Here is a 21,162-nt window from a genome sequence, read left to right as displayed (position 1 = left end):
ATAAAAGTCACTGAGGTGGCGAAAGAAATCGGTAACTGCGCTTCCGCAGCAAAATTCGATGTGTCTGAGAAACTGATTGTGAGACTGGAGGAAGCAAGAAGATGTAAAGAAAAACATAATAATGAAGTGTCGCATTTTTGAACAGGCGTATAAGTCGGGGTCTGATTTTATGATATATTTTTCGGGTTTCAAGACCCGACTTATATGCGAATGTATATGGTAATTTGCTTGAACATTCCGGTTGATTTTGCAACTTCTCTCATTGCACTAAGTATCATAGTTCGCTTGTGGTACCGATTTATTTGTGCCAATCCGACAGACACGTAGCGGGCCGAGGGGAGGGGGCAGGGCCCTCCTCACTCATGTACCAGCCTTGGGGTGTGCACCTTACCTCTGCTTAGCTAGCGAACGAGAGAACTACTTTACGGATTTAGATCAGGTTTTTTTTCTATAATTTGCTTGAACATTCCGGTTGATTTTGCCACTTCTGTCATCGCACTAAGAATCATAGTTCGCTTGCAGGAGTGATATAGTCACGCTAATCTGAGACAGAGGCTGCAGGCCGAGGGGAGGGGGAAGCGTGACGTCAGGAGTGGGGAGCCGGGCAGGACCCTCCTCACTGTCCTGTTTCACTTCTATGCGGACAGAGCAGCGGAAGACAGCTAGTCAATTATAAATACAAGATGAGAGACACTGTTCTATGGAAAGAAACCTCTGAAAATGATCTGCCGTTTTACGTTGACACAACATTTTCATCACGTAAGCAGCACACCTAAGGGATTAAAAAGCTAAGTAAAATGTTAGTTTATTTTGTAAAAACTGCTGAATGTAAATCAAGGGAGATTATGCTCAGACTAGCGAGACCACATCTGGAGTGTTCTGTGCAGTTCTGGCCACAACAGTACAAGAAAGACACAGCAGCACTTGAGGCTGTGCAGAGGAGAGCAACCAAGTACATCCCAGGACTTAAGGGCATGTCCTACTGTGACTGACTCAGAGACTCTCGAGCAGAGGAGACTACGTGGGGACCTAATGAAGGTCTTCAAAATCCTCAAAGACATTGAAAAAGTAGATCCGGCAACATTCCTTCAACATAAAGGTGAAACATACTTGAGGACACCAGTAGAAATTGAGAGGAAGTACATTTTAGGACAGAACCCAGGAAGCACTTCTTTACTCAATGAGTTGTGTAAATATTGGAAAAAACTACGAAGACATGGAGCTGAAACAGAAGCCTTGACAACCCTTAAGAAGAATCTGGATGAGATTAGCTATTAGCTAAACAAATGGACTTAATGGACTGAGTGGTCTCCTCTCATTTGTCAAATTTCTTATGGTCTTCATTGTTGAATACAGCATGACTGTTGGAAGTGTAAAATCCATCTTCATTGATCCTCATCAGGGCTCCTGTTTCCTTGATGAGTTCTTGCACATCAATACCAAGATGGTGCAGAGAGCGGGTGAAACAGGGCTGAAGACGCCTTTCTTTTTCCCAATCATACACTCCAGCCGGACAACTAATTGTGATGTCCAATACCCATAAGCCCACTCATCCTTTAGAGATGTCCCAAGTATGGCCTGCCTGGAAAATGATGTACCGCTCGTCTGCTTTCTCCACATCTACATGCCAGGCTAGGTAATCATACCAAAGCACAAGTTTCTTTGACATGTTTCCATTTTGCATTAGGTATCAGATGGAAGATGAAACAAAGCCAAGTAAAAACAGGTTCATGTTATTTTGTGAACTGCTCAATCCAGACCAGGGTTGCATTTTGGGGGACAGGAGCCCATCCCAGCTAGCTATACTGCATCTGGACAGTCCATCACAGGGTGAAGCCACGCACACCCACACAGACACGACCACTGCCAGTTTATCATCCCCAATTCACCTAAGTGGGATAAACCAGAGTACAGGAGGAAACCCATGCAGACATGGGAAGAAAATGCAAACTCCACACAGGGAGAATGCAAACCTGGGGCTCTTTACTGTACTGCCAGGCAGCAGTGATACCACTGCACCAATGTGCCCTTACAAACAAGCTGACAAGAACAGACAGACTCTGATAAAGATCGGGGTCACCCACCCTGTTGACCCCGTAAAATTGGAACTGAAAAAGCTAAGAAAAAACACACAGTAATTGTGGAGACATCTCTCCAGATGCAAGTTCTCAGATTGAACTGCTTCAAGATGGTGGATCTTCTGGTCTTCCAAAAGGAAGAGGCGGGTCCAGGTGGACGGACACCAGAAGTGAGGTCAGTGGTGTTATAGCCATCAATTGCAGAGGGCGGAAGAGGAAAGTGATTGGGACACAGCGCCACCCCTGGAGTGGTGGGGAATTACAATGACCAGAGCTCTTAGAGTCTCTTAGAGTAAGACTTAGACCGTCCTCTGTGTGCACACGCGGGACAACATATTGTTGAAATGGGAAACTGATTACACTTAGCAGGTGATAAATGAAGGCATAAGGATATCAGAATCATGAAATTCACAAAGTAAAGACAAGGTGGCTTCTACTATATACTGTAGGAAGCAGTTGTTTCTGTCTTGCTGGATGTGGCAGTGTAACTTACTCTTCAAATTACAGATTTAGATGAAAAATATCAAGTGGCAAATTAAAAAAAAAAAACAGTATGGGTGCTTTTAAAGAGAATTGGGAATGCTGCAGTGCCGCACACCTGACAGTTTCCACAAAGTGCACAGTAGCTTCATGTCCGCCAGCAGCCGTTCCTCCCAAGTAATCTCCGAGCCGAGTCTTTATTATTGTCTGCATCACGAATTAAAGATTTGATTGATGCCAGTCACTGCTAAATTAGATAGATAGATAGATAAAGGCACTATATGATAAATAGATAGATAGACAGATAGATAGATAGAGGCACTATATGATAGATAGATAGATAGATAGAGGCACTATATGATAGATAGATAGATAGATAGATAGATAGATAGATAGATAGATAGATAGATAGATAGATAAAGGCACTATATGATAGATAGATAGATAGATAGAGGCACTATATGATTGATAGATAGATAGATAGAGGCACTATATGATTGATAGATAGATAGATAGAGGCACTATATGATAGATAGATAGATAGATAAAGGCACTATATGATTGATAGATAGATAGATAGATAGAGGCACTATATGATAGATAGATAGATAGATAGATAGATAGATAGATAGATAAAGGCACTATATGATAAATAGATAGATAGAGGCACTATATGATTGATAGATAGATAGATAGATAGAGGCACTATATGATAGATAGATAGATAGATAAAGGCACTATATGATAGATAGATAGATAGATAGATAGAGGCACTATATGATTGATAGATAGATAGATAGAGGCACTATATGAGATAGATAGATAGATAAAGGCACTATATGATTGATAGATAGATAGAGGCACTATATGATTGATAGATAGATAGATAGATAGATAGATAGATAGATAGATAGATAGATAGATAGAGGCACTATATGATAGATAGATAGATAGAGGCACTATATGATAGATAGATAGATAGATAAAGGCACTATATGATAGATAGATAGAGGCACTATATGATTGATAGATAGATAGATAGATAGATAGATAGATAGATAGATAGATAGATAGATAGATAGATAGATAGATAGAGGCACTATATGATTGATAGATAGATAGATAAAGGCACTATATGATAGATAGATAGATAGATAGAGGCACTATATGATAGATAGATAGATAGATAAAGGCACTATATGATAGATAGATAGATAGATAGAGGCACTATATGATAGATAGATAGATAGATAGATAGATAGATAGATAGATAGATAGATAGATAGATAGATAGATAGAGGCACTATATGATAGATAGATAGATAGATAAAGGCACTATATGATAGATAGATAGATAGATAGAGGCACTATATGATTGATAGATAGATAGATAGATAGAGGCACTATATGATAGATAGATAGATAGATAAAGGCACTATATGATTGATAGATAGATAGATAGAGGCACTATATGATAGATAGATAGATAGATAGATAAAGGCACTATATGATAAATAGATAGATAGAGGCACTATATGATTGATAGATAGATAGATAGATAGAGGCACTATATGATAGATAGATAGATAGATAAAGGCACTATATGATAGATAGATAGATAGATAGATAGATAGATAGAGGCACTATATGATTGATAGATAGATAGATAGAGGCACTATATGATAGATAGATAGATAGATAGATAGATAAAGGCACTATATGATTGATAGATAGATAGAGGCACTATATGATTGATAGATAGAGGCACTATATGATTGATAGATAGATAGATAGATAGATAGATAGATAGATAGATAGATAGATAGATAGATAGATAGAGGCACTATATGATAGATAGATAGATAGAGGCACTATATGATAGATAGATAGATAGATAAAGGCACTATATGATAGATAGATAGAGGCACTATATGATTGATAGATAGATAGATAGATAGATAGATAGATAGATAGATAGATAGATAGATAGAGGCACTATATGATAGATAGATAGATAGATAGATAAAGGCACTATATGATTGATAGATAGATAGAGGCACTATATGATTGATAGATAGATAGATAAAGGCACTATATGATAGATAGATAGATAGATAGATAGATAGATAGATAGATAGATAGATAGATAGATAGATAGAGGCACTATATGATTGATAGATAGATAAAGGCACTATATGATAGATAGATAGATAGAGGCACTATATGATTGATAGATAGATAAAGGCACTATATGATAGATAGATAGATAGATAGATAGATAGATAGATAGATAGATAGATAAAGGCACTATATGATAGATAGATAGATAGATAGATAGATAGATAGATAGATAGATAGATAGATAGATAGATAGATAGATAGAGGCACTATATGATTGATAGATAGATAGATAGATAGAGGCACTATATGATAGATAGATAGATAGATAGATAAAGGCACTATATGATAGATAGATAGAGGCACTATATGATTGATAGATAGATAGATAGATAGATAAATAGATAGATAGATAGATACCTTATTAATCCCAAGGGGAAATGCACAGATTAGGGAGCTCTGGGGTCATATCCAGTCTATCAGATATGGGGGAGATGGAAGAGAGGTGGCAATATTTTGGAAATAGAAGCATGTTTAATGTGAATGTGCAAGATCCCATTATTAAATGTGCTTATTGTGGGAGACACTTTTCATATCTCTAGGAACCGGCACCCTGCTGTAATCCTCCATCTCATCCAAAATCCCTTTGCGGAATCGATCTACAGCTGACTGTGCATTAACTAACATGCAGTGGTTTTGCATAGTAAATGTGATTCATGGCTGCTTTCAGAGAGTACAGGCGGGGGGTGGGGGGGGGGGTGGGTGTGGGGGTTGGCGGCTGGGGGTTTAATCGTCAGCTCTCTGATACCCGGAAGCAACTCAAAAATCCACAGAATCTTTTTAAATGTGTGTAGCAAGTGGCGTGCTGGAGGGTGTATCATTCTCGCAGATGATGGATGAAAAATTTGACGTCTTTTAAACGTGGTGAATTTAAATGAGGTGTGCGTGAGGGAAATTTCCCAAACCCACACAGGTTTGATTGTGGCACGAAAGGAGTAATGTCTTCTCCCCTCACGTCATTCTATAATAAAATGTGTCTGTCATCACGTTTGTGCTGAGACTTAACAGCAAAAAGAGAAGGTGTGCTGTAAATGTTCATAGCTGTAAGGTAAAGAAGTCATATGGGACGCCACCTTCAGAGGATCCATGGTGGGAAGGTGGGGGGGGGGAGATTTAGTGCTGGTTTCCTTCATAAAAAAACATTTCCATAGATGCCACTTGCTGTTCGGAATAAGAGATTGAGATTTAATCCTTGCTGTATGACAGGATTAAAGGATAATGGCACAGCAGCATCAAGAAGCTGGCTCCTGTAACTTTGTGGGATGTCGCTAACCCAAGAACAAGCAGGAAGGAGGTGATGTATTACAACCAGCAACTTACTGAGCGAAGGAGAAAGGAGGCCTTGTTATCCGTTCATCTGACAAAAATGAGCTCTCCTGTCTGGACCCAGGGATGGACTTTTGGTGTTTTTTCCCATCTCATCTCTGCTCCCTTTGACGTTTTGCCTAACTGCATTTGAAAAATGACACGTTTGTGTTCCGCTGGGAGCATTTCATGTTCTGACTACTTGATTTACTACCCTGCTGACCTCCCTTATGATGAGGGGTCGCATTTGTTTTTGTCGGAGCTTTTTTTCTTTTCTTATTTTCGTTTCATTAACCTGTCAAGATGTTTTGAGGCCTTGTCTTCAAACTTGCCATTTAATTAAACTGATTGGTAGGTCTTTTAAAACCTATAAAGCATGTTGGTCATTTCGATTGTCACTTCCCAATTCCCTTTGGAGGTTTCCTTTTCGTTGTCTTAACACACTCATCAGAAGGGCCAGGCCAACATCTTGTGTCGTGCAGGCCATCAGACTGAAGTACGCAGTTATTAGGTGCAAACTGCACAGAAGGAATTTCCAGTCAGCCATCCATCCATCCTCTTCTGCTTATCCGAGGTCTGGTCGCGGGGGCAGCAGCTTGAGCAGAGATGCCCAGACTTCCCTCTCCCCGGCCACTTCTTCTAGCTCTTCCGGGAGAATCCCGAGGCGTTCCCAGGCCTGTCGAGAGACATAGTCCCTCCAACATGTCCTGGGTCTTCCCCCGGGGCCTCCTCCCGGTTAGACGTGCCCGGAAGACCTCACCAGGGAGGTGTCCAAGAGGCATCCTGATCAGATGCCCGAGCCACCTCATCTGACTCCTCTCGATGCGGAGGAGCAGCGGCTCTACTCTGAGCCCCTCCCGGATGACTGAGCTTCTCACCCTATCTTTAAGGGAGAGCCCAGACACCCTGCGGAGGAAACTCATTTCAGCCGCTTGTATTCGCGATCTCGTTCTTTCGGTCACTACCCATATCTCATGACCATAGGTGAGGGTAGGAACATAGATCGACTGGTAAATTGAGAGCTTTGCCTTACGGCTCAGCTCCTTTTTCACCACGACAGACGATGCAGAGCCCGCATTACTGCGGATGCCGCACCGATCCGCCTGTCGATCTCACGCTCCATTCTTCCCTCACTCGTGAACAAGACCCCGAGATACTTGAACTCCTCCACTTGGGGCAGCATCTTGCTCCCAATCCTGAGAGGACACTCCACCCTTTAACGGCTGAGGACCATGGTCTCGGATTTGGAGGTGCTGATTCCCATCCCAGCCGCTTCACACTCGGCTGCGAACCGATCCAGAGAGAGCTGAAGATCACGGCCTGATGAAGCAAACAGGACAACATCATCTGCAAAAAGCAGTGACCCAATCCTGAGCCCACCAAACCGGACCCCCTCAATGCCCTGGCTGCACCTAGAAATTCTGTCCATAAAAGTTATGAACAGAATCGGTGACAAAGGGCAGCCCTGGCGGAGTCCAACTCTCACTGGAAACGGGTTCAACTTACTGCCGGCAATGCGGACCAAGCTCTGGCACCGATCGTACAGGGACTGAACAGCCCTTATCAGGGGGGCCGGTACCACATACTCTCGGAGTACCCCCCACAGGATTCCCCGAAGGACACGGTCGAATGCCTTTTCCAAGTCCACAAAACACATGTAGACTGGTTGGGCAAACTCCCATGCACCCTCCAGGACTCTGCTAAGGGTGTAGAGCTGGTCCACTGTTCCATGACCAGGACGAAAACCACACTGTTCCTCCTGAATCCGAGGTTCGACTATCCGACTCACCACCTATGGGAGGGGCCAGGGAGGTTGGGTGCAGTGTGAGTTGGGTGGTGGCCGAAGGCGGTGACCTTGGCGGTTCGATCCTCGGCTACAGAAGCTGGCTCTTGGGAATTTCCAGTCAGCCGGCGTGTTATTTGTAGGACTGACGCAACTAACTGAAGATATCCATCCATCCATTATCCAACCCGCTATATCCTAACTACAGGGTCACGGGGGTCTGCTGGAGCCATTCCCAGCAAACACAGGGCACAACGCAGGAAACAAACCCCAGGCAGGGCGCCAGCCCACCACAGTTACTGAAGATGTTTCACACCCAATTCATTTGGTGCAGTTTTTGCGGAAGTCATGCTAGATGTTTGCCGTTGGTAATCTGCAAAGCTCACTCATGTCGTAATGAGACGAGGGTTGTAATACGGAGAGCACAGAGAGGAAATGGTTTGGGGATCAGATAATCCATCCATCCATCCATTTTCCAAACACACCAAAAAACAAATCAGCAAGTGATCACAAAGGACTGAATCCGAATAGAACTATCTGGGGTGGTGTTTGGCTCTTCTAGGTGGTGCACAGGAAGAGGCGGATGAATGATTGTACTGTTACTGCTGATTCTTTCAGTTTATTTGAAAGGTCTTCTATGTATGTGTGTTTTTACGTCTTGTAATTTTGTATTCTTTCTGGGTAAAAGCCAGCAGCCGTACCAAATGCACTTTAGAAGAAGTCATCCACTGAAGCTAAGCATGTTGGGAGCAGGAGAGGACTGGGTCTCAAAACCGACCCGGGCATCCTTCAGCGAGTGAAGTGATGAGGTCAACCCACTCGGCCCATTATTCATTGTAATTTCTTTAAAATTTGTGATGAGTACGCGGCTCGCTACTTGCTATGAGCCTATGATATGAACTTAATCTGTACACTGTTGTTTAGACACAACTTAAAATTTGACGACTTGCTTAGAAATAAACTTTAATGAAAAGTAAAAATTCAATAACGTTATTAGAGTACATGTCAATGTCATGTCCAAGTGCCAGTACTCTAGTAGGCTGGTAGCTGCTCATCCATCCATCCATTATCCCCGAACTACAGGGTCATGGGGGTCTGCTGGAGCCAATCGCCTACCAACAGAGGGCGCAAGGCAGGAAACAAACCCTGTGCAGGGCGCCAGCCCACCCACACACCAAGCACACACTAGGGACAATTTAGAAACGCCAATGCACCTAACCTGCATGTCTTTGGACTGTGGGAGGAAACCCATGCAGACACGGGGAGAACATGAAAACTCCACTCAGGGAGGACCCGGGAAGCGAACCCGGGTCATCTAACTGTGAGGCAGCAGCGCTACCGCTGCGCCACCGTGCCACCCAGCTGCTCATTTACAATGGAATAAATTATAACCGAGGTTGGACTGAAAACCTCACATGATTGAAATGTTCCATTATCTTAACGATAAACTAGAAATGTTCCGTCCTAATGTGAAAAATTCCTATCCTGTGCTTTATAACTTTTTTTCATCATACTAATAATCACAGCTGAAAACCACTAATTATCGCTCACGCCAACGACCAGAGAACAATAAAATGCATAATACATAATCTAAACTAATTATTAGTACTGAAGAACTTAAATACTATATATGAGATAAAATAAATTGCAATAATGTATATGCTAACCGAAATGTAGTGGTATCAAAACAGAAATCGGCAAAAGGCAGTTTTGACCAAATTTTTTGCTGCAACGTTGTGTACTGACAACTAAAACAACTTGATGACGTAATACGTTATATTATATAGGACTATATAAATGGCGGTAGCAGATTTCAGAAAATTAATTTTAATGTCAAACAGTAACCAGTACATAAAATTTATTTCATGTCCAGACCAGAGTCCATTGCCCAAATGCCCTAACGGCCAGTCTGGCCCTGGATGGGAGACCAACCAATAAAAGCTTGAGTTGCTGCTAGAAGAAGTGTTGGTGGGGCGAGCGGGGGGCACTTCCCCTGTGGTCTGAATGTGGACACCTATGTCCCAGTGCAGTGATGGGGACACTGTGCTGTACAATACAATACAATACAATTGATTTTTGTATAGCCCAAAATCACACAAGAAGTGCCGCATTGGGCTTTAACAGGCCCTGCCTCTTGACAGCCCCCCAGCCTTGACTCTGTAAGAAGTCAGGGAAAAACTCCCAAAAAAACCTTGTTGGGAAAAATGGAAAAAACCTTGGGAAAGGCAGTTCAAAAAGAGACCCCTTTCCAGGTAGATTGGGTGTGCAGTGGGTGTCAAAAAGAAGGGGGACGGCCATAAAAATGGTGCCATCCTTTGGATGAGACATAAGCCAAGGTCCTGACTCTCTGTGATCATAAAAGATCCCTGGGCATCCCTGGTAAAGAGTAGGGGGTATCCTGATGTCCTGGCTAAATCGCCCACCATGGCCTGGTCGTTCTGGCCCCCCTAATCATCCCCCGTCTCTGATTGGGTAACTATCTCTCACTAACAGCTAATGTGGGGTGAGCGTCCTGCCGAATCACCCAGGTGGGTGCTGCACATTAATGCTGGTTGAAGTGTCTGCCCACTCACTATGTAAAGCGCTATGTGTAGTAAGAAACAACTATATAAATATAATGAATTATTACTATTATTATTTAAAAGAAGTGTCACTCTGCTTATTAAAAATAGTTACCTTATAGATTGTCCTTTTTTTCATTTCTCTTCTGGTCATGCATTGGGTGCTTTTTGTCTTTCAGGAACGCCTGTCTGGTTCTTTGTCAAAATCGCTCCGATTCGGAATGAGCAGGATAAAGTGGTGCTGTTCCTGTGTACCTTCAGTGACATCACAGCTTTCAAACAGCCGATTGAAGACGACTCTTCAAAAGGTGGGCAGAGTGCATAAAGAGATGGTCAGGGTGGGGACCATGCGCTGGTACAGGGCGTTAACACACCCACCACACGACGAAACAGCTCGGGATCCTGGTTGGCAGCCAGGAGACTTTGGACCAAACGTGAGGAGTGGCGCTGCTTGTTCTGCTTGCGCAGTATGACGTAGTCATTCAGATGTCTTAGTATTATTAATTTATTTATTAAATTATTTATTTATTAGTATTATTTGACCAAATCGACTGCAGATCAGGATCAAGTAAAATTTCTTAAAGAAACAAAGAGTGAGGCAAGCATTAAACCACCGGTGTGTTTTGGTTCCAAATCCCGTGTCTTAGCCATTCCAGCACACTGCCATGTTGTAATGGTGCAAAAAACGGGCTGTTATTGCCTGCTTTTGAAATGTGGCGGCTTCATGAATTCTGTAATAAATTGCGTCTTTTTGTTCAGTTGTCTAAGTTACTTTGCAAAGCTTTTGGAATTTGAACTGTGAAAAGCACATTATGAAATAAAGACCATCTTCCTGAAATGTGGGAAGACATTCCCTGTCTAGACCTGTGAAACTGGGAGCTTCTTTGCCCACTTTCCAGTAATTGTGACGTCCTGAGAACTCTGTCTGGTAAAACGCAAGTGTAAGTGGTGTGGCAAACAGCCAGTGCCCTTACCCGTCCGGGACGCCCAGAGTATGGAAGCACCGGGGGAGAGTGCGCTTTTAAGAGTTTCTCAGTTTCTCCCCTTGACTTACTGTGGGGCCACAGGTTGTGAGCATGGACCACCACCAAGGGGGCGCCTGGACATTTACAGAGCCCTATTTGGCAGCACTTCCACCACACCTGAAAGTTCTGCCAGAAGAAGCTCATTGGGTACCTGGAGTCCTTCCGGGTGCCTGGGTGCCAGTCAGCACCACGCAATGGCCAGAGTCGGGAGGAAGAGGACAAAGCCTGAAGAGGAGTGGCGTCAAAAGGGACTGTCTGGTGTTTTACTGTGTGTGCTGGAAACTGACTGTAAATGAAACCGGGTGCTGTGCGGCAATTGGTGTCCTGCCTGTTTGTGTCGGGGTTAGGGTTGCAGTACGCGCCAGTGGGCTTCACAGTGGGCAGGATTGCTGTCAGCCCATGACAAGCCCCAACAACAGGCGGTTCAGTTCTGAAATGACGTTAAGCCGGGGTCCGACCTGAAAATGGTGGTCACAAGGTGGGCCCTGACTTTGGACAGGTGCTGACTGGGCACACTCCCTCATTCACTCACAATTTGTAGAGGTGCTCACAAAGTAGACCACCCAGAGAACACCCGGGCAGACACAGGAGGAAACGTCACACAGATAGTGCCCAAGCCATGTTGCCCCTTTAGCGCCTTGCTACTGTACAGAATTAAATATGTTACTCTCTGTTTTAGATAACAATCAAACGTAAAGAACACGTAGTTCTGGATTAACAGTATCGATTCGATTGCTGATGAACTATTTTGTCGTTTCTTAATGTTTTTATGTGGAACAATTGTACACTTGTTCTGTATGTGCTGCTTCATTTCTTTTGTGTCTCTTTATTCCTAAGGCTGGGGTAAATTTGCACGCCTGACTAGAGCCCTGACAAGCAGCCGAGGGGTCCTTCAACAGCTTGCACCAACTGTTCACAAAGGAGAAAATGTCCACAAGCATTCCCGACTAGCTGAGGTAGGGGTCTCTGTCTGCTAAGAGAATTTAATGTGCATGGAGAATTTCCAATTTTTGAAAACATTTTTCAAGCATTCTGAAGTCTAAAATGCATCTGTCATATATTTATGTTGTACACCAATGTATTTTGAAATACATATGAGAATATTTAAAAACATTTATGTTATGAGGGTGGCACGGTGGCACAGTGGGTAGCACTGCTGCCTCGCAGGGTTCGCTTCCCGGGTCCTCCCTGCGTGGAGTTTGTATGTTCTCCCCGTGTCTTCCTGGGTTTCCTCCCACAGTCCAAAGTGCAGTTGAGGCTGTTATCGACCTCTTGAACCCTCAGGTACCACGTCAAACACCAGGTAAAAGTCCAAGACTTCTTTATTTTATAATAATTACATGCACAAAGCACCCTCCACTCCACACTACACATATAATAATCAGTAATCACTACAAATACCAATCCTCCTCTCCCAGACACTTTGCCACCCTTCCTCCCAGCTCAGCTCAGCGTCTGGGCTTTCCCACAGTCCTTTTATACCCCCTGACCCGGAAGTGGTTCCTGTCCAACAATCCATAAGTCCTCATTACTTCTGGGTCAGAGTCAAAGTCCTTTTCTTCAACCTGGAAGTACGTCATTTCTCCTGTTCATGTGACCAGGACGTACTTCCAGGTTATAGGGCACATATAAGTCTGACCGCCTCCCTACAGCGACTCCCAGTGGCTACAAAGTCCATGAGGCCCTGCTGGAATTCGGAGAACCTCCATGCTGTTGGGAGAGCTCCACCTGGCGGCCTGGAGGGGTGGTCCAGAATATTTAGCCAGCCATCCATCACACAGGTTATGTGGATTGGCGATTCTAAATTGTCCTTGGTGTGTGTGTGTCCTGCGGTGGGTTGGTGCCCTCCTCGGGATTGGTTCCTGCCTTGTGCCCTGTGTTGGCTGGGATTGGCTCCAGCAGACCCACGTGACCCTGTAGTTAGGATATAGCGGGTTGGATAATGGATGGATGGATTTATGTTATGGATATACACATGGTGGAAGGTCTTGTGTTTGGTGCTGTGGATTTCCTGGCTTCCTTGATGGAGGCTCCTTCTGTGTCTGAAGGGGTTTCTCTGATTTTCCTACTGCATTCCAAAGTGGGGCATCTGTTGGTGAAGAAAGATTCACTGATCTCGACTTTGCTGACGATGCTGTGATCTTCACAGTCAATGGAGGCTCTGATGGGGGCTCTCAAGAGACTGAGCGAGGAGTCTGAGTGTCCTGATAAAAACTGAGATCAGGCCTTTAATGACCTCTTGGGCACAGCCATCAGCAGTGTGTCTGACAGCAGGGAGAGTGTCGACCTCGTCGATAGGCCTACTTACCTCGGCAGTGACATTCATGTCTCTGGTGACTCTGCCTATGTAGGAGATAGAGAGAGATAGATAGATAGATAGATAGATAGAATATGTGAAAGGCACTATATGACATAGATAGATAGATAGATAGATAGATAGATAGATAGATAGATAGATAGATAGATAGAATATGTGAAAGGCACTATATTATAGATAGATAGATAGATAGATAGATAGATAGATACTTTATTAATCCCAAAGGGAAATTCACATACTCCAGCAGCAGCATACTGATACAAAAAAACAATATTGAATTAAAGAGTAATAAAAATGCAGTGTGACAGATTGAGGTCGCTGTCGTCCTCTTGAACCCTCTGACTCGACTCCAGACACCAGGTAAAAGTCCAAATACTACTTTTCTTGGAACAATAACGTGCACAAAGCACCCTGGACTCCACAATACTCATAAATCAATAAACAATATACTAATCAATCCTCCACACTCCCAGACACTTTGCCACCCTTCCTCCCAGCTCAGCTCAGTGTACTGGTTTCCCGGAGTCCTTTATACAGTCCCTGACCCGGAAGCGTTTCACCCTCTCTGTCCACGTGACTAGGAACACTTCCGGGTCATATAAAAACTCTTCTTCTTCACCCCGGAAGCACGTCGTTTCTTCCTGTCATGTGATCATGATGCACCTCCAGGTTATAGGGCACGTAAGAGTCCGATAGCCCCCTTACAGTGACTCCTGGTGGTCCCCAGGGTACCCAGCAGGGCTGCGCATATAAACTACAAAGTCCATGAGGCCCTGCTGGAATTCGGGGAACGTCCATGTTGTCATGAGGGCTCCATCTGGCGGCCTGGGGGTGAGGGCCAGAATATTTAGCCGGCCACCCACCACAGCAGGTAAAAACAGACAATAACTTTGAATAATGTTAACAGTAGATGGACTGGGAGAACATGGGGGTCATGAGGTCGCTGGAAAGGGGTGTGTGGCGCTCACAATATCTATGCAAAAGGATGAAGGTCCAAGTCTTTAGAGTCCTGGTGCTCCCTGTTTTGCTATATGGTTGCGAGACATGGACGCACTCCAGTGTCCTGAGATAAAGACTGGACTCCTTCTGTACTGTGTCTCTCTGGAAAATCCTTGGGTACCGCTGGTTTGACTTTGTGTTGCTCGTGGAGTCCCGAATGAGGAACATGACCTGCATTGTGAAGGAGAGTTAGTTATAGCACTACGGCCATGTGGCGCGTTTCCCTGAGGGTGATCCTCATTATTGAGGACCTGAGTGACTGGACCAGGCCAAGAGGACGCCCACATGACACCTGGCTATGGTAGAAGGGTGGGACTGGACCGAGGTGTTTTGTCGTGCAGTGGGTGTGTCAACGGGATGTATCAGTGCATGCGTTCCAACCTGACCTGACCTGAAGATCGTGTTAGGCTGATTGCTGACTTTGGTTTCTGCGTGTGCTTGAGTGTGTCCTGTGATGGCCTGGTGCTCCATTCATGGTGATTTCCAGCAGAAGATTTTTCGGCTCTAACGTTAATCTCATGAGACTCTCCTGTTTCATTTAAGAATCAAGTTTTCCACAGAAGTGTCTCCTTAAATTTCTTAGGATAAATAGCTTTAGACAGAAAGGAGACCTGAGATAAAACTGAGGGAAGCAACCCAAGCACAAAAGAAACACAAGGGCCTGAACAAATGTATCAGGAAAGCCTGCGCCATCACAGGGTAAAAACTGGACAGCTGTTGTGGAAAAGAGGATGTTGGCAAAATGAGAGACCATCATGAAAAACCCCCTTCATCCCTCCAGGAGCTGCTGTCTTAGAGCACTTTAAGTCACAGGCTCATTCCACCACCATGTGATAAGAAGCATCTCTGGGGGTCTTTTCTGCCCACTGCTATCAGACAATTCAATGCTTCCTCCTGGGGTATTAGTTCAATTTATTTTGAAATACCATTTTGACTTATCTGAACAATATACATTTATTTATTTAATTACATATTGTTTGATTGATTATTATTTGTCCAGCTATATGCATCTGAATTTCCCCTTGAGATTAATATCGTTCATCTAATCTCGTTTACTTTACCCAAGGTGACTTACAACATTTTAAACACAGTTAGCCACATTTGCTTTTCCAATTGGAGCTCAGGCAGCTGAAGTGACTGCTCGGGATCTCAGAGTGGCAGCAGTGGGATTTGAATCCACAGCCTCAGGGTCTGAAGTCCAGCGACTCAACCACTACAACCCACCACCTGGCTTGTCTTCTAGAATGAGTATCACCTCGCTGGAGCAGAGCAATATAAATTAGAGCAACTAATAGTGTTATTCAGGAGCAAAGGACTCCATGCAATTCACCATTTATTAAAGAGCACACCATGCAAATACTTTCAAACTGCAAAACAAATGTCAAGATGCTCCTTGGAAGATCTGAGCCTATTGAAGAGGAGACACTTGTGAGAATTCTGGGGTAATTTTACTCAGGAGAAACATCTGATAAGCGTGAAACAAAAGAAAATGTCTCCATTTGATTTCTTCCTGATCTCAGAGTTGTCTAAGAAAAGCCAAAAAGACGTGAAGGAGATCTCTTTGGGTGGCACGGTGGTGCAGTGGTAGCGCTGCTGCCCTGCAGTTAGGAGACCTGGGTTCACTTCCCGGGTCCTCCCTGTGTGGAGTTTGCATGTTTTCTGCGTGGGTTTCCTCCCACAGTCCAAAGACGTGCAGGTTAGGTGCATTGGCGATTCTAAACTGTGCTTGGTGTGTGTGTGTGCCCACCCTGTGGTGGGCTGGCGCCCTACCCAGTGTTTGTTGGCTGGGATTGGCTCCAGCACACCCCCATGACCCTGTAGTTTGGATATAGCGGGTTGGATAATGGATGGTTGGATGGAGATCTCTTTGTTGATTTTTCATTCCAGTTTCTGGTTTGTGTCTTGTGCTGTTAGGTTCTCACACTCGGTTCAGGATGAAAAGAACCTGAACTTGGGAAAAAATGTGGATAAACAGATGGGTATCTAGATGGAGGCATGCAGTTTTTTCATGGATTTATTTACGCAGTTTTCTAGAGTGTTCCTGTATCTCCCCCACCACCGATTGTTCTGTTACTGGCAGCTTTACAGACATTAAGATTTTACAACAGATTGTAAATGGGGGCATGAGGGACGATGGGCCAAGAAGAAGAAGATTTTGGTGCTCTTCAAAAGCTCTGTGGTAAAGGCCACTCCACTTGCTTTTCTCAACAGCGTTCTTATGAGTCTATGATTAGTGGGCTCTCTCCAGAAAACCTCCTTAGCAGCTCTCCGGTCAGGAACACAAGGTGGTGAAAGGAGGAACTGACAGATTAATAGAAACATTGCAAGAAATACACAAAGTATGGAACTTTGAACATCATAAACTATGTGATGCGTTACTTGTTATGATCCTGTTTATCTTTTATTTTTTCTAAACCTTTGTTTAGGGTTTTTCAAAAAGGCTTTCTTTACTGTTTGAATCTAAATATCCCAACTGTTGTTTTTCTAAACAATGCATTTGGTATAGCAGAAAAAGCTTTTTGCATCTTTCATTGATGCCCATGTTGGGCACCGCTATTGTTCTCAAGTCAGGTTCAGGCCACGTGGCTCGTGTTGTCATCGATGTGACCACATAAAGTGGCCCGTTACTCCCAAAATCATCTGAATTGCCATGCCTGGGAATGTTGACTAGTGTTTCTGGCAAAAATACTTAAGCTTTGGTTTTGGTGTCAGACCTTGCCATTAACACATTTGGCATGAATTTGACTACCGTATACAGTGCATCTGGAAAGTGTTCACAGCGCATCACTTTTTCCACATTTTGTTATGTTACAGCCTTATTCCAAAATGGATTAAATTCATTTTTTTCCTCAGAATTCTACACACAACACCCCATAATGACAACAGGAAAAAAGTTTACTTGAGGTTTTTGCAAATTTATTAAAAATAAAAAAACTGACAAATCCCATGTACATAAGTATTCACAGCCTTTGCTCAATACTTTGTCGATGCACCTTTGGCAGCAATTACAGCCTCAAGTCTTGTTGAATATGATGCCACAAGCTTGGCACACCTATCCTTGGCCAGTTTCGCCCATTCCTCTTTGCAGCACCTCTCAAGCTCCATCAGGTTGGATGGGAAGCGTCGGTGCACAGCCATTTTAAGATCTCTCCAGAGATGTTCAATCGGATTCAAGTCTGGGCTCTGGCTGGGCCACTCAAGGACATTCACAGAGTTGTCCTGAAGCCACTCCTTTGATATCTTGGCTGTGTGCTTAGGGTCGTTGTCCTGCTGAAAGATGAACCGTCGCCCCAGTCTGAGGTCAAGAGCGCTCTGGAGCAGGTTTTCATCCAGTATGTCTCTGTACATTGCTGCAGTCATCTTTCCCTTTATCCTGACTAGTCTCCCAGTCCCTGCCGCTGAAAAACATCCCCACAGCATGATGCTGCCACCACCATGCTTCACTATAGGGATGGTGCCTGGTTTCCTCCAAACGTGATGCCTGGCATTCACACCAAAGAGTTCAATCTTTGTCTCATCAGACCAGAGAATTTTCTTTCTCATGGTCTGAGAGTCCTTCAGGTGCCTTTTGGCAAACTCCAGGCAGGCTGCCATGTGCCTTTTGCTAAGGAGTGGCTTCCGTCTGGCCACTCTACCATACAGGCCTGATTGGTGGATTGCTACAGAGATGGTTGTCCTTCTGGAAGGTTCTACTTTCTCCACAGAGGACCTCTGGAGCTCTGACAGAGTGACCATCGGGTTCTTGGTCACCTCCCTGACTAAAGCCCTTCTCCCCCGATCGCTCAGTTTAGATGGCCGGCCAGCTCTAGGAAGAGTCCTGGTGGTTTCGAACTTCTTCCACTTATGGATGATGGAGGCCACTGTGCTCATTGGGACCTTCAAAGCAGCAGAAATTTTTCTGTAACCTTCCTCAGATTTGTGCCTTGAGACAATCCTGTCTCGGAGGTCTACAGACAATTCCTTTGACTTCATGCTTGGTTTGTGCTCTGACATGAACTGTCAACTGTGAGACCTTATATAGACAGGTGTGTGCCTTTCCAAATCATGTCCAGTCAACTGAATTTACCACAGGTGGACTCCAATGAAGCTGCAGAAACATCTCAAGGATGATCAGGGGAAACAGGATGCACCTGAGCTCAATTTCGAGCTTCATGGCAAAGGCTGTGAATACTTATGTACATGTGCTTTCTCAATTTGTTTATTTTTAATAAATTTGCAAAAACCTCAAGTAAACTTTTTTCACGTTGTCATTATGGGGTGTTGTGTGTAGAATTCTGAGAAAAAAATGAATTTAATCCATTATGGAATAAGGCTGCAACATAACAAAATGTGGAAAAAGTGATGCACTGTGAATACTTTCCGGATGCACTGTATACTCGTGTATAAGTCGGGTCTTGAAACCTGAAAAATCGATCATAAAATCAGACCCTGACTTATACGCCCGTTCAAAAATACGACACTTAATTTTTTTTTTCTCATCTTCTTGCTTCTTCTAATCTCTCACCAGTTTCTCAGACACATCGGATTTTGTTGCAGCAGTGCAGTTACCAATTTCTTTCGCCATGTCAACAATGTTTAATTTAAAACCAGCATCATATTTTCTTCTGATTGAATGCTCCATCGTAGATAAGGGATGCTCTTACGATAAAGGTGTATGAGGATGTGAGATACAAAAAACACAAATCAGTGCAAACGTCACTTCGGAATAGTTCAGGTATTACTGTGTGATCACGTAGACTACAATAGAGAGACAGAGAGGTTAGGAGCACACGCTGATACGGCGCATTGTCACACCCACATAGAAAACAAAGGCTGTGTGCTCCGTGGTTCCTCTCTCAGGAGTGTGTTAGCATATCATAATCTCTTGGACCAATAGCGTGAGTTTTCTGCATTCAACTTATACAACCGACATTATAAAATACCAGAAATTATACGGTAAAATCAAGCCGCCACTTATCCGCGAGTATATACGGTAGTCACTCTTTCAAGAGTTATATTCCCAGGGTTTGTGCAAATTCTGTCTGTCTTTCTTATTTTCCATTTGTATCAGAATGACGACAGTTATTGATAACAGAGTTTCAGCCATTAGCATTGTCACACATAGAGTATCCAAAGATAGAAAATTGGAGGTTGACTGGCTTTAAGTGCTCCTCCACACCTCAGCCTTGTCATCACAGTAGCTTCACTAGCCTCCGATTGACTGGCTTTTAATCTCCGTGCGGTCACTCTTTGCGCGTGCCTTGCACATTTCCCCCTGCATTTTCTTTTTACACTGTTCTTTGAGTGTGTGTATGTGCGACACTGAGCTGTATTGGGTCTTGTCTCGAGTCTGTCATGGGAAAGGTAGGCCATTCATGACCTTGACCAATAGAAGAAACTGTACATGAATGAATATCTTCAGGTAATATTTCAGTTTAAATAAAAAATGAAAATCAAGCCTTACCTTTTATCTTGCAAGTTATAGAAAAAACTGGTGTGCTTTGCTTTTGTTTGTTAAGTCTTGAACCTCTAAACTGTGCAGAGATCAGGCCAGTAAATTGTTTCCAGTGCTAATGGCTGACCACTGTACACGCTAATCTGTTTTTCTACAATGGCTCAGTAATTCAAACTATTGCAGGGCTGGCTCAGAGCCGAGACGGGCTGTTCACAGGGAGCTGTAACAAGAAGGGCAGAATGCTAAAGATCTGGTAACCTACTGTAGACAAGCACATGTCAAAAAAATATGTCCTTGACGTGAGTGAATACCTTTTAATTTAAGTAAGAGCTTCCTCATCCAGGGCGACTTAACATTATGGTCTTCTGGGCACTGTTGTCTCTTTAAGCCTGGTCTGGTCCAATGGTGCAGTGTCATCATTATTATAAATGAACTCATTTGGTCTGCTTAATCAAAACTGCTCAAGCACTGCAGCGGCCGTCATACATATCATACTAGTCTGAAACTGATTTGTGCACATTCTGTCTCCTGAGCAATAGAATAAGAATTCAGGGCCATCAATTCACTGTGTTGCCTTTACAGGATCTCGTTTAACATTTATTTATGCCTAATAATATCAAAGACAGTATCCATCCATCCATTGTCTCCCGCTTATCCGAGGTCAGGTCGCGGGGGCAGCAGCTTGAGCAGAGATGCCCAGACTTCCCTCTCCCCGGCCACTTCTTCTAGCTCTTCCGGGAGAATCCCAAGGCGTTCCCAGGCCAGTCGAGAGACATAGTCCCTCCAGCGTGTCCTGGGTCTTCCCCGGGGCCTCCTCCCGGTTGGACGTGCCCTGGAACACCTCACCAGGGAGGCGTCCAGGAGGCATCCTGATCAGATGCCCAAGCCACCTCATCTGACTCCTCTCGATGCGGAGGAGCAGCGGCTCTACTCTGAGCCCCTCCCGGATGACTGAGCTTTTCACCCTATCTTTAAGGGAGAGCCCAGACACCCTGCAGAGGA

At 44.0% G+C, this 21,162-nt stretch overlaps 1 protein-coding gene across 4 annotated transcripts in view; it reads left to right on the top strand.

The window, feature by feature from the left end:
• The window catches only part of LOC114643083 (potassium voltage-gated channel subfamily H member 1), an 846,735-nt gene that overhangs the window by 202,126 nt on the left and 623,447 nt on the right, over positions 1-21,162 (top strand). For all 4 annotated transcript variants that reach the window (XM_051919675.1, XM_051919676.1, XM_051919677.1 and 1 more), the window contains exons 4-5: positions 10,565-10,693; positions 12,248-12,366. In XM_051919675.1, the coding sequence (XP_051775635.1) occupies positions 10,565-10,693; positions 12,248-12,366 (248 nt within the window). The remainder of the gene's footprint in view (positions 1-10,564; positions 10,694-12,247; positions 12,367-21,162) is intronic.

This window comes from Erpetoichthys calabaricus, chromosome 15, assembly GCF_900747795.2.
Source record: "Erpetoichthys calabaricus chromosome 15, fErpCal1.3, whole genome shotgun sequence".
Classification (NCBI taxonomy): Eukaryota; Metazoa; Chordata; class Cladistia; order Polypteriformes; family Polypteridae; genus Erpetoichthys; species Erpetoichthys calabaricus.
Note: the sequence above shows the minus strand (reverse complement) of the source record. Positions and strands in the feature narration are given on the sequence as shown.